The 13460-nt window shown below is 40.5% G+C and overlaps 1 protein-coding gene across 1 annotated transcript in view; it reads left to right on the top strand.

Moving 5' to 3' along the window:
• The window catches only part of PPP1R1C (protein phosphatase 1 regulatory inhibitor subunit 1C), a 48981-nt gene extending 36789 nt beyond the window's left edge, over window positions 1-12192 (top strand). The window contains 1 exon segment of the mRNA XM_032190348.1: window positions 8834-12192. Within this exon segment, the coding sequence (XP_032046239.1) occupies window positions 8834-8922 (89 nt within the window). The 3' untranslated portion in view covers window positions 8923-12192.
• The last annotated feature ends 1268 nt before the right edge of the window (window positions 12193-13460 follow it).

The raw sequence follows: 13460 nt of genomic DNA, 5'->3' as shown, positions 1-13460 counted from the left end.
TTGTTTTACAAAGCACAACTCACTGCAAAGCTTTTTATCTGTGCTCTAACAATCTCAGGCTGCACAAAGTATTCAGCAAGATTCAGATCTGCCACTAACAAATCTTGTGCTCTATCTGACCCAGACCATGGAAAGAAATAATGTTCACAAAAATAATGACAAAAATAGGAAATACAGATCCCAAAGATAAACCAAGCAGAATGCCTAGGGTCTCCTGCCAGTGCTTGGGGTGAAATAGAGGAAGCTGTGAAGCAGCAGAAGCTGCTCAACCCTTACAAGCAGAACTTCATTCATCCTGTCTTGGGCTCTGTCTCCTATTTCTGAGCACTGCAGCCTCACTGTCTCTGCCAGGGATCCTCTCCCCTCGGGACAGTGGCAGTCTTCCCTTCCCTTCCCTTCCCTTCCCTTCCCTTCCCTTCCCTTCCCTTCCCTTCCCTTCCCTTCCCTTCCCTTCCCTTCCCTTCCCTTCCCTTCCCTTCCCTTCCCTTCCCTTCCCTTCCCTTCCCTTCCCTTCCCTTCCCTTCCCTTCTTTCTTTTTCTTTTCTTTTCTTTTCTTTTCTTTTCTTTTCTTTTCTTTTCTTTTCTTTTCTTTTCTTTTCTTTTCTTTTCTTTTCTTTTCTTTTCTTTTCTTTTCTTTTCTTTTCTTTTTTCTTCTTTTCTTTTCTTTTTCTTTTGTTTAGGTTTCTTGACCTCAGAAATATCCCCAATGTCAGCCCAAATATAAAAAATCAAAACCACAGTACAATTGTCTAGGAAAACGAGAGCAGCTGGATAATTCTGTCTGTTAACGCTGATGTCAGATAAGAATGCCTAAAGAGAACTGAAATGCAGCTGCTCAGAAATGTCTCGTGGAGCTGTGGAGATCAAAATGCTTCATAAAGCATTTTCAGTAAGGTTTTAAATGCACAAATCTCAGAGTGTTTAAATGAATTTTCCTTGTGTTTTCATCTCAAATCAAAGATTAATTTTCCTATAGCATGCCTAGATTTTTTTATAAAAAATCAGGCAAAGTTAAATGTTTTGGCACTGCTAATATCATAAAGGAAATTACTCATAAAGGAAATTTAGAAATTTCAGATTTTTTTTTTCTAATTGCAAGCAAACAACAATTGTAAAGCTCCAAGCAAGTGCAAACATTCAGCTTTGAAGTCTGCTGCTGTCATTTTTATAAATGCTTTGGCCTGAATCCATTCTGCTTAACTAAGGCATGTAGTTACCCTGGGCTTGTTACAGGCTGCCATGTGGAGAATCAGACTGGGGGAGTTTCTCTCTGTTGATGGTGTAAGGACTCACCAGCAGTAGCCGAAGGTTGGTGGGCATCTGTGTGCAATTCTACATCCGGAGTGCCCTTGGACATCCCACAGGGACAGTCCATGTGGTGCCAGTGGAAGAGAGAAAGCAAGGATGTTTTTGACGATGTTAACTTTTTACAAAGTTTATCATTATAGAGGAGCATCACATGTCTTTGCACTTAAAACAAAAGACTCCAAAGGTTACCAAAAAATCTGCATTAAGTAAAAACGTTTGCCGTGTACCAAGGCCAAAACTTGTGAGATTAGGATAGCACTGGCCCCTGTAACTTAGGATGAGTATTCCCAATGATACGCTCTAGCAAAAGGGGCGATAATTAAGCTCTTGGAGAAACCTGATCCTGTATGTGTCTAACCTGTGATTGGGCCTAAATTTAACCACTTGTCCTTGTATGAGAAGCCAGTCACAGCTGGTGAGCACCTGGTGCACTGAATCTGGATGTGGTCTCAGGTCTCATGTCTCCTTAACCTGCAGTCATACTTAATATTGCAGATGTACTTATGTCCCTTCATTCCTTGTACACAACATATGAAGTTTCCCTGCTATAGTTAACAGAATTCTACGCACATTTAGGACATAGTATCTTCCTACATGTTTGTTAAATTTTGCAGATAAATTTTCTGTGTAAACTTTAGCTGCCCAATGGGGTGTACACCGGGGCTGCATTACTGTGCCAAGGTCTGCCAAGGAGGTACAAACAGAGCTGATCAGGATGAGAATCTTATTCACATCGTTCAAGTTTACATCTATAAATGTCCCTATGATTAAATAAATAAATAAATAATCCTTGGCTTCCAGAGACCCATAAACAACATAAGCTGAGACAAATATTTGTTTCCACTAAAGAAATGGTGGTTCTTAATGTTACGGTGGTACCAGTGCACCACCAGTGAGAGGTTGTTTTGCTGTTTAAGATCATTTCCCTGCTCTACTAAATGGAGTTTATACCACCTCTTCATACCACTTTTTCTTTATACCACTGCAAGCTGCTGTGAGCAGGACATAGGTAAAAGCACTACACTTTGTTCTCATTGCTCAAAGCTTGGAGCCAGGCAGCAGGCCCTCTGTGAGGCCTACAAGGCACCTTGGCTGCAGGCCCTTCAGAAGAGGAATACTGCCTCGTCTGTCCCTGCCATGGTGTTGAATTTAAGCACGCAGCTCTAAGCTTCTCTCTGAATGATGAAAAAAATGGATGAAAAAATGTCAGCTGAAGAAACGTGACACTCCCAGCTGCAGGCTCCGGCAGCTCACGCAGGCCAGAGCAGCAGAGCCCTGCAGAAGAGCCTTGCAGGACTTCGTCACACATGTGGAAGCCATCTAGCCACGTTTTTCACCTCAAGCTGTCGTTGAGGTATTTGACCTAGAGCCATCCTCCACAGAATCAGCTGAGAAATGTTTTCTGGCTTTCCAAATGGTAAATTAAGGATGGGCTGAGGTTGTTACAAGCCGAAACATTCACATAGCTGGTGGCAGGGGCTTCTGCTTTTCATTTGGACCCTTAATACTGGCTGACTTCTGCAGACAAAGGCCTAGAAAGGAAACCAGCAAAAGGATATGTTTGCATACCAGCAGAAGTTGCCTGGAGCAACGAAAGCCTTTCTGTTTACTCTGTTGGCTACCGTAAGTGAGAGGTGCTGTCCCCTGGTCACAGCTAAGCTGACCTCTGTCTCCGGTGAATGTTCCGGCCAGCCCACGGAGGATTAACAAAAGCATTTCTGTGCTGAAGCAGCTCCTCCATGCTGGTGTTACGGAGCCAGAGCTGCTTCAAGGAGCTTCTGGGAGTGAAAACTGGAAAGTGCTGTGTGAGAGAATAAAATGGAAAGCAGCCAGATCTTTGCAACATGAATTTGCTGCTCTCATACAGTTGTTACTGTGGTAGTGTAACACTGGGTCTTTTGACTAGGAAGAAAGCGGCATAACCCCCAATTTTGTCTTTTAAAAAGCTCACCATGAGGACTACATTTTGTATATCTGGAGCTAAGAGAAGAGTTACTTAGGCAATCCTTGTTGCTTTGTGTCAGAAAGGTCGTTCACAAATATTTATGAGGCCATGCTGACCTGCTGGATACACTGATGATCTAATCTACTCCAGGTGTGACCTACATAAACCTATCAGATTTGCCAATACTTCAGATCATTTGTTTTCATTTAGCTATCAGTATTTTTTAAAGAAATTTATGTTATCAATGTTACAGTAAAAAAAAAAAAAAAAGAAAGAAAAAAAAAAAAGAAAAAAAAAAAAAAAAAAAGAGGAAGATCAAGCACAAAAGCTGTTTTCTCTTTCTTTGAAAACAGGAAGGAAAAGTCCCATTGACATCTGGAGCATTGGGACCAAGCTCTGTGTAATGCCAGATGACCTGTCTGTGTTCAGGCTGTCTCACTGCTCACCGAGTAAAGGCAGACCTTTACATGTTGGTTATCAAGGATCAAGTGATTTGTTTTTTACATTACCATGAAACCTTGCTTAACCACAGCCTGCAAGTACACATACCTTCCATAGTCCTTCAAGGTGATTTCATAGTGAAGTATTTTAGAGTTTGGCCCATGATATCCTTTGCTAGTTCCAACTCAAGCTGACCATTAGCTTTCCTAACACCATCCCTGTAGTACAGGCCTGCATTTTTTCACCATGTTCCACATGTTCCTCATTTTTAGCTAGTCTTCACTTGCATCTACAATATACTCTGCTGTATGTATCATCTGTTTGGCCTTGGAGCTCACTGTTGGGGTCCCTGCTTAGCCAAGGTGGTATTCTGGTACTGCTGCTCATTTTTATTATCAGTACAGACCATGTCTGTGCTTGGAGGGGGCTGCCCTTGAAGACTAGCTAGCTCTCCTGGGCTCTTCATGTCTGCCTCCCACTGCATCCAGCTTACAATTTCCCTGAATAAGACAAAGATGTGCTTTTCTGTTATTCTTTTACATATATATATATAAATGATATATTATACATTATATATATATAACATATTACATATGTTATATATTATATTAGATTATATTATATCATATTATATTATATTATATTATATTATATTATATATACTATATACATAAATATATATATATAATATACAATATATTATATATTATATATGTATGTTATGTAATATCTAATGCATAATATGTAATATGCAATGTATATATCTATAATATAATATATAATATTATATTATAATATATAGTATATTAACATAACATATTAATATATTAATAATATATAGTAATAATATATGATATATATGATATATATAATTCAAAAATCTGTTTCAGTTGAAAACAAAAAAGATGACAAAGGAGTTTTAGAGATGTAAAAACATTTTTGACTTATTGATAAATTCAAAACACAATGTTACATAAAAGAACATTTATTTTTCCAATTTGGTGGCTTGGATACAAGATTTATGTTTTGATATTCTTATGCTTTCTGGGGGAACCAGAACATATTTCATTTAGGACCGGCATAAAATAGACATTTTTACTTGGCTATGATCTTCCTTGGCCATGTTTGTTTGCTCGATAATTTCAAGGCAATTTAAGTTCTGAAACTCTGAAAATGTCTGCTTTGTCTGCAGCTCAGCTTCATCTATCACTGCTTTTTGAAAATCTGGAAATCTATTTTTGATAGGAAGAGGATCAGTTCCAAATCATAAAAGTAAATAACCCTTCAAACTTCAGGGAATTCAAACTGCCAAGCAGACTTCAATCTGAAGTTTGGTAAATGTCAACACTGTTCCTTGGGCAGTGAAGCAGGGTGAAGGAAGGAGTGTTAAATAGGATAGGGAACTGCCTTAATTACTTGAGATAGGGAACTACCTTAATTTTTTTTTTTTTAGATATTAATTCAGAAACACTTGGTTATTTCATATCTTGTGACACTGCTTAGCCTTCTAATCTGGTGCTTTGGTCAAATGGATAGAAGCAAAAATCAAGCTGTTGATTAAACAGCATAGATGTTATTATGTGACTGCAAAGATGCCAGGAAGTTGTACCATTTGCACTCATAATTTATAAGCAATCTACAAATATGCTTTGAGGCAGTGACTTCATCTAAAAAGAATTACCAGTTCAAAGTATATTAGTGTGCATCTGCTGAATATGCCTTGGCATTAAGGGTTTCTTCATCAGCATTAATTGGATTAAATTACCTGCAGTGAAATATGAACCCTTTGAGGAAAAACAATTCTTGTCCTGATGGCTTCAGAAGCATAAAAGACTGGGGGTGGAGGGGGTAGAGGAAAAAAATCAAAAGCCAGGCTTCACCTTAAGGCAGAATAGGGTGATTTTGAGCAACCTGTGGGTGCAAAGTCATGGTGAGCGTGCAGTGAGAAGGTAAAGCCCCACAAGAGGTGAGCAGCCTTGGTGATGGAAGGGTTTTGCTCTCAGACCTCCCAGGTGGAGAGCAGAGCCCCAACCAGAGCGGGGCCGGGGACCAGCCAGCAGGATGGCTCAGACCCTGTGAAGCACCCCCACACACCATGGGAGAGCAGGGCAGAGCACCCAGGCTGGGGACAGGGCAGCAAGAGACCACCAGACGGAGCAAGGAGGCAACGCTTCGGGTGGGCAGACTGCCCACAGGCTCAGGGTTACCCACTGCCTGGAATAAGGGCCATGGAGGACACAGGGTGCAGGCTACAGCAAGCAGGCCGGGCCAGGCTGCAGCGTCCAGCCAGGACATCTTCTCTCAGAAGATCCATTTCAACAACTGAACAACTGTTTCCCAGGGAACCAAGTGCTGTCTGTGTGATCTAGAAAGAGGAACCCAGAGAAACCAAGGCCCAGCATGGAACAAGACAGGCTCCTGCTGGATATGGAGCAAGCCGCACTGCCCTTCTATAAGACCTTCTATAAGATAAGTAGCTGTTTCCAGCTACTTGTAACTTGATTAAACTGGAATAACTGAAGTTGAAAATTTTCAACTGAATTTGTGAAAAAGTATCCCATATTTTGGAGTGATGTAGATGTAAGTAGTGACGTGCAGGAACCTCCAGCCTATTACGTGGCTGGGGCCATGACCCTTGGACATAAACCACCAATTTTTCTTACCTTTTAAGAGGTAATCTGGGCTCTGCCGTAAGAATGCTTTTTTTTTTTTTTTTTTTTTTTTTTTCTAAATTTGCCTCTAGAATTGCTGGGACAGTGGGGTTATTAGATTATCCATCTGCACCTAACTAAAGTGGCTAGGATGCAACTTCTCAACAAAGGAACTGATGCATAAGGGAAGCTTTTGGTTCTGACAACCAGAAATGGGGAGCAGACTTATGAATGATCTGCAGTGAAACAAAAACTGTTTTCGTGTTTTGACAGCAACAGCTCCAGAAAACTTAATCAGACTCATGTTTTGATGAAATCATGAATCTCTGACTAAAAGTTTTGTTCCCACTACAACTGTTTCAGTCAAAAACTAGGGAACTAGTCCAGAGAGTAATTTTGTGTATTTTTTGTTTACATTTTTTTGAGAATGCCAACAAAAAAACAACCAGCAGCAGGGACTTCACAACTTTTTTCAAACCCAAACCTCCAAATATAATGAGATACCCCTTTCATCCATTCCTGTGTGGAATTCAGAGGTCAAGAGAATATCTGTGGATAGAGCACCACATTGTTACTTGTTTATCATTTTCCCCGTGTTGGCAAAGAGCAGGTCACACAGCTTAAATAACCTTGCTGGTGTGACACCTGAGAGCCCCTGCAAAGGCCTCTCCTCCCGAAATCTGTCCACCGAGCAGGCCGTGGGGGTGAGTGCCGCAGTGTGCTCCTGGGCGAGGGCAGCGCCAGGGCCTTCTGACCGGCCTTGGCAGCCACTACGCTTCACTGCAGCGTTGTATGACTGCACGTGATTTTTAATCTAAACGTATGATTGCTACCACTTAACTAAATATTTTTATTACTGTTGACTATTTTGGTACTGCTGAAGTCTAGCACTTTGTGCACGAAGTACAAGTTTCCAGAAATGCCACCATGTTCTTCAGTTCACATGTCCTTATGAATCCACCCACTGCATATGTTCCCATGATACTCATAGGAGTTTCACTTCCTGTGTGTCACTGCATGCTAACTTCCTGCACTGTGTAGCTGTCTTATTTCACTTCAGGGTCAATTAATTCTGGCAGCCTCCACTGCAACGTTTTGTGGCTTGTGAATTACGGCATTACAAGGTTTTCTACATGTGCTAGCCAGCGCAAAGAACACTGCCAGTTTGCAGTGGAGAGAGTTTTACACACACTTGTTGAACTCCATCAGGCTCTGTGCTGTGACCACTTCCTTGGGGAGCATGTGCCAGTGCCCCACCACTGTCTCAGTGAAGAACCTTTTCCTGATATCCAGTCTAAAAAAAAAAAAACAAATACAGTTCCTGCTGCCTGCTGTGTGCTGGCTGGGCTGCGCCATGGGAAGGCCACAGCAAGCAGGCCACAGCAAGCAGGCCGCAGCAAGCAGGCCGGGCCAGGCCACAGTGCCTGGCCAGGACATCTCCTCTCAGAACATCCATTTCAACATCACAAAATTTCATCTAAGCCTCTAGCTACCTGAGAATGAAATGGAGATAGGAATTATGAAAAAAAAAAAAAATATATATATATATATATATTTTTTTTATTATTATTTTATTTTTTTTTTTTTTACTTCTGGAAGTTTTCAAACTCCTGCTGTGTGAGAATCAATGGATAATGTTCATTTATGTCCTGATCTCCATTCTTGGTGTGAGAAATGATTCAAGTTTGTCACCACGTGAGCTCCAGAGAATCTTTGTCAGGTTTGGTGCTCACTTTGCATCAGGACAGTTCTTGTCTATAGATCGTGGGGAAGCACCTTGGAGAATTCTGCTGCATGTAGGAAGCTGTGGCCATGAGGCCCTGATTCTCTGTGAGCAAGGACTTTCAGCAGATCAATCTCAGGGAAAGACTCAGATTGAAATTCTGGTAGAATAATTCCCACACCTATTCTGTGAGCCTTTAAAATTCAAAAGTCACTTGAGATTGGCAATAGTAATCTCTTCAAGGATCAAAGAGAAGAGAAGAGAAGAGAAGAGAAGAGAAGAGAAGAGAAGAGAAGAGAAGAGAAGAGAAGAGAAGAGAAGAGAAGAGAAGAGAAGAGAAGAGAAGAGAAGAGAAGAGAAGAGAAGAGAAGAGAAAAGAGAAAAGAGAAGAAAGGAAAAGAAAAGAAAAGAAAAGAAAAGAAAAGAAAAGAAAAGAAAAGAAAAGAAAAGAAAAGAAAAGAAAAGGAAAGGAAAGGAAAAGAAAAGAAAAGAAGCAAATACTGTTCTGTTCTACAAGGTGTCTGTTAGTGGTCTTTCCAACAAAGCATGATAAATTTCCAAAGATCTTATATTCAAGGAAGAGAATATTTCTGTTGGAAATACATTACAGTACTGTCTGAATTTTGATGTTTGCAGGAAAAGGGGATCAGTATAAGCACTAAAAATATTTCTATTAGTTTATTTATTTCTTTGTTTCTTCCTTCAGGAAAACAAATGTCCAACATGAGCTACCACAACTTTTAACTACGACTTTTATATTTTCAGGGATAAAGCATCTGAAGAGTCAGAGTGATTCAGCATTTCCAGAAGAGGAAGAGGGAATCAGTGAAAGAGAAGAGGAATGGGACCACTAACCCGCACAAGGGTGCCTGGGGGCCGGGTACCATGATGACAGAGCTGCGATACCCCGTGTGCGTCCCACAGTTTTCCACCGCTTGTGTTCCCGCAGAGCAGGGTGCGCTGGGGAGCACGCCTTGACTGGGCTTTACAGCCACTTGCAAATTCGTTTTGTGAGCCTTATACCTGGAGATAAAACGGTTGTTTTAAAGTCACTCTTCTTTCATTTTCTATGACATAGAAATGTCATTTGCAAACGTGGTAGGGATCTGATGGCAGTATTGCCAGAGCTTAACTTCTGCGTGTGAGCTTTGTTCTAAGACTTGTTGTAAATAAAACCCATTTAAAAGCTACAAAATAAATAATACATTCATTTAGACAAGACTTTGTGTTGTACAGTGGGTTTGTCTACCCTGCAGAGAAATGTCATATAGAATGACCCCTTCAGTTAAAGACAGCTTTTGCTAGTAACATCAGAGTTAGCTGCAGTAACATAGGCAGAAAAAAAAAAAAAAAAAAAAAAAAAAAAAAAAAAAAAAAAAACAAGAGGAGTCGCCTCTCCAGACCAATGAAGTCTGTCACTATGACTGCAATGGCACTATGACTGCAATGGCAGTCTGAGTGCCATGTAGTGTGTCTGAGGCCCGGTAGTTTGGGTTTGTGGTTCACACCAGCATTTTCATCACAGACCATGCAAACTCTACGGCTCCAACTGAGCTAAAGAGAAAACATAAAATGAAATAAAGTGGAAAAGAAAAGCCATGTTTCTTCAAGTCACACTTGACAGATCATTTCCTTTTTATCAATAGCTGTTTTTTAAACCAGTTAACTGTGCTTTTGTATTAACTAAGTTTGCTACAGAGTCTTACCCTTGGTTTAACATTCCACTGCTTTCAGCCTTTCTTAAAGGGCTGAGATAGAAAAAAAAAGAAAAAACACACAGCTTTCTGTCTCTGTCTTGCCTGATGATTTCACTTGCAATCTGAGCTCTTTCATGAAGACATGCTGAGAACAGGGTCTGTTAACAAGTGTTTCTTTGTATTTGGGAGCCATCTTTTTGCCCTCCATCTATGCCTCTGTATCTGTCCTCTTTGTCACCATGTTCTGCAGAAACATTGCAAACAGTTCCTGTGACTCCAGCTCAGTATGGGCTCGCAGGAGGACTAAAAGGTCTCTCCAGTTGTGCAGGAGTGGCTACAGGACTGAGGGCTTTTTGTGCCACAAACAAGGAAGGAGGGAAATGACCCTTCATAAAACATTCAAACAGACCAAAGTTAAGACTGGAGCAGTATCAAGAAGAGCTGAGCTATTGTCCCAGCTTTGCTGCAGCTTTGCCTTTGCTGAGCACCAGGCTCTTTGTTAATCTCTGGCTGTACTCCCAGTGGTAAAATGCCAATCAGCATGGATGCATTGTGTTGCTAGCTAATAAAGTGCTTTTGAATTAAATGACTTTCTTGGTTATTAGTACCCATAGGCTTCAAATAAGCAGTATCTAGAACTTACGGGCCAAAGGAATAAAACATGCCTAAATATGAACAGTCAATACCAACACAAGGCACTTTGGGACCTCAACATTCCAGAGGCAACACAAAACACCTGATAAGTATGTACAGAATTCACCACAAAGAGTCAATTTCAGGATCACTGTTGGAATGGAGGAAGATTATACTTTATAAATAACAGCAGATTTAGTTTGAACCAGATCTGAGTGTGTTGCAGGGCTGTTACTGCAGAAACGAGAGGACAACAAGTCTGTTTTACAGCCCCAATCTGGAGGAAGCATTGTGGTCTGATAAGAGCCTCAGATAGTCACGCCAGAATTTGGATGCATCTCTAACTCCAGGTCTTATCACCTCCCCCATCTCTAATTATTCCAGCTGTGCTTTATCATCTTAAAAGCCTGTTGCTTTCTCTCTTTCCTGACCCAGGGTTATGCACGCAGCATGTCTGAGTGCAGGAACCGACTGATCATTTTTGGCAAAGGAACAAGACTTGTCACACAGATTTTAGTATGGATCCACCATGACACCATTTGCTAGTGGAACCTCATCTAAAGGACACAGACAGGATGCACATTTTTCAAAACAACAGTACAACATTTTAAACTCAAAACAATAAGCAAACTCTGTCTGATCTTCTACTTGTGAGGCATACAATAAGTCAGGCTGTAAGGAAAGAGTCAGTAAAACAGCAGAACCCAGAAAAAAAAAGTCTGTCTAAGCGCTTGTCATGGAGCAGAGCTGAAGCACTGCAGTGACTTGTCAGCGAACCTCATGACAGAAATGTCTGGAAGTCAGAAAGGAGGATCAGGAAAAGCAGTCTGCTTCCTGAACCATGGCTTTTCTGGGGCTTGGCCCAGCCTCTGACCTTTAAAATCAGTGGCCCTAGATAGAGAGTTTCTGTATGCATTGGGTGCAAATGAAAGCTCTGGCTGTCTCACAGCATGGTGAGCTATATAGACACGTGCCTGAACTATGATGATCTTTGTAACAATGCAAAATGCTGTCTGCAGTCAAAAACAATAACTGCTTTGGTCCATTTCTAATGATACAGAGAGAATGGCAAGAGGAGGGAGGAAAATTACTAAATGAATGAACACCTGGGCAATTGCTCAGCTTTCCTGTAGGGATTCAATTCTTTAGGGAAGCAAACATTTTTGTGGTTTATTTATAAATGCTACAGAAGTGTTAATACTGTTTAAACTCCATGTTTCAAAGCAACATAGGGTGTCAAGCAACCTGTACATGGAGATCTTCATTCATTTCCCAAAAATGACTGAAGATTTCTATGTTATTAAGACTTGGTTTGACATTTTTTAGCTGGTGGCACTGCTGGAGGACCAAACACTGAAATCAATGGATCAGATAGAGCATAGCAAGCCCTTTGTATAACGTTCAACATGCTAAAAATTAATAGTCACTATAAACACGTATACACTTCACTTGCTCAGACACAGAAAGGTGATTTCTGTATGCTTGTGGTGCAAGAGTTGACCAAAGAAAAGGCAAGAATCCTGAATATTTAAAAGCAACAGAGGTAAAGGAACAAGAATTATGTGGTGTGTGAAAGTATTTATGTAGAATTACATAAACGTAGGAACATTGCAAAGAGAGGTTTTTGTAAGCAGCAGTGAAATGCATGTTGTTGCATCCATAAAATACGCAAAAGATTTATTTCCTTTGCTAGCTATTTAGTTGCTATTCCTCAACTGACTGCTGCAATAGTGTGAGTCAATCATTGTTGCCTGGCATATTATGTCACTAAAAGCATGGAATAAAACCAAAAAATCCATTAATTTTTGTCTTTCTTTTTTACTGTAGATGAATCAATAGCAGATTGAGAGAGTAGATTAAAAGTTAATGAACTTCAAGTGTCTGAAACGGCATGCCATGAAAACACCCTAAAGGAAAATTGTGATATTTCCATTTCAAGGCACCTCCTCTCAAAATACCTGCCTCCTGCTAGGGAGTACTTGCAGGCTTGGTGGGAGCAGGATTGTTAGAGATAGATTGTATTAGTCCATCTTCCATGAATAGGCTGATGGAAAAAGAGAAAATAAAATAATAAAAAAAAAGGGGGGGGAAATAAATAAATAAATAAAAGGCAAGTAATGGAAGTAATGAACATAGTTCTTATTTAACAGGCAACTCTGTTTTTTTCCTTTCCCGCCCATCATGTTCTTACATCTACCACCTTTCCATGCTGCTCTACATTTCCTGTTCTTGCTGTCAAAATTTTGTAGGAAATGCTATTTGCAGAATGAACACTACAGCAAGACTTGAAAGAAAACTGTCTGTTTGGACTGGTCTCAGGCTTTTCCCAGAATCCCCTAACTCATTAATGTATAGCATTTTAAAGGCACTTTGTTACTGGATTTTACAGCCTTGTTTCTTTTTCTTAAGTTATACTTGTTATTCCATGACAGATCCTTCCCATTAGAGAGATTTATTGAGACATTGTGCTAATAAGTTAGTTGGAAAAATTCCACGCCTTGACTTACAGGATGGTATGTGTTGTTTATTCTCCAGGTGCAAAGCCAGATAATACTTAAATAGATTCAAAGTAAGAGCCAACATTTAAAAGTCCTTTCTAAAGCATAATTTCCACTGAAGTCAGAGGAATTTTGCTCAAGAATGGCCATAGGTTTTGGCTGACAGCAGACTTTCTTAGGGGAAAGTATGGTGTGTAGTGTACAGGAAACCTCCTGTCATCCTGCAGGCGATTTAACCACTGAATTACTGGCGTTCTCTTAGGACTGCCATCAATGCTGCTGAAATCTTCAAAGAAAACCCCACTATCTTCTCATAATTAATTGTCCCCACCGATGCACACTGGAAAAGGCTCTGATTAGCTACTACGATAATCAAAAAATTCCCATTAGTTCTTGCCCCACTGGTTTTATTGAAGCCATACAAGCACCTGTAACATGATGGTGCTGCGGCCCTGCTGCCTGAGGAAGGGGCTTGCAGTCTGTCTGTCTTCTCTCTGACTGACTGCAGTACCAAAGACAAGGTCAGTGGTGGGTTGTGCTCTTTAAAAACATGATTATTCTGTT

The sequence above is a fragment of the Aythya fuligula genome, chromosome 6 (assembly GCF_009819795.1).
Source record: "Aythya fuligula isolate bAytFul2 chromosome 6, bAytFul2.pri, whole genome shotgun sequence".
NCBI lineage: Eukaryota > Metazoa > Chordata > Aves > Anseriformes > Anatidae > Aythya > Aythya fuligula.
This window is presented reverse-complemented; position numbering and strand designations above follow the sequence as displayed.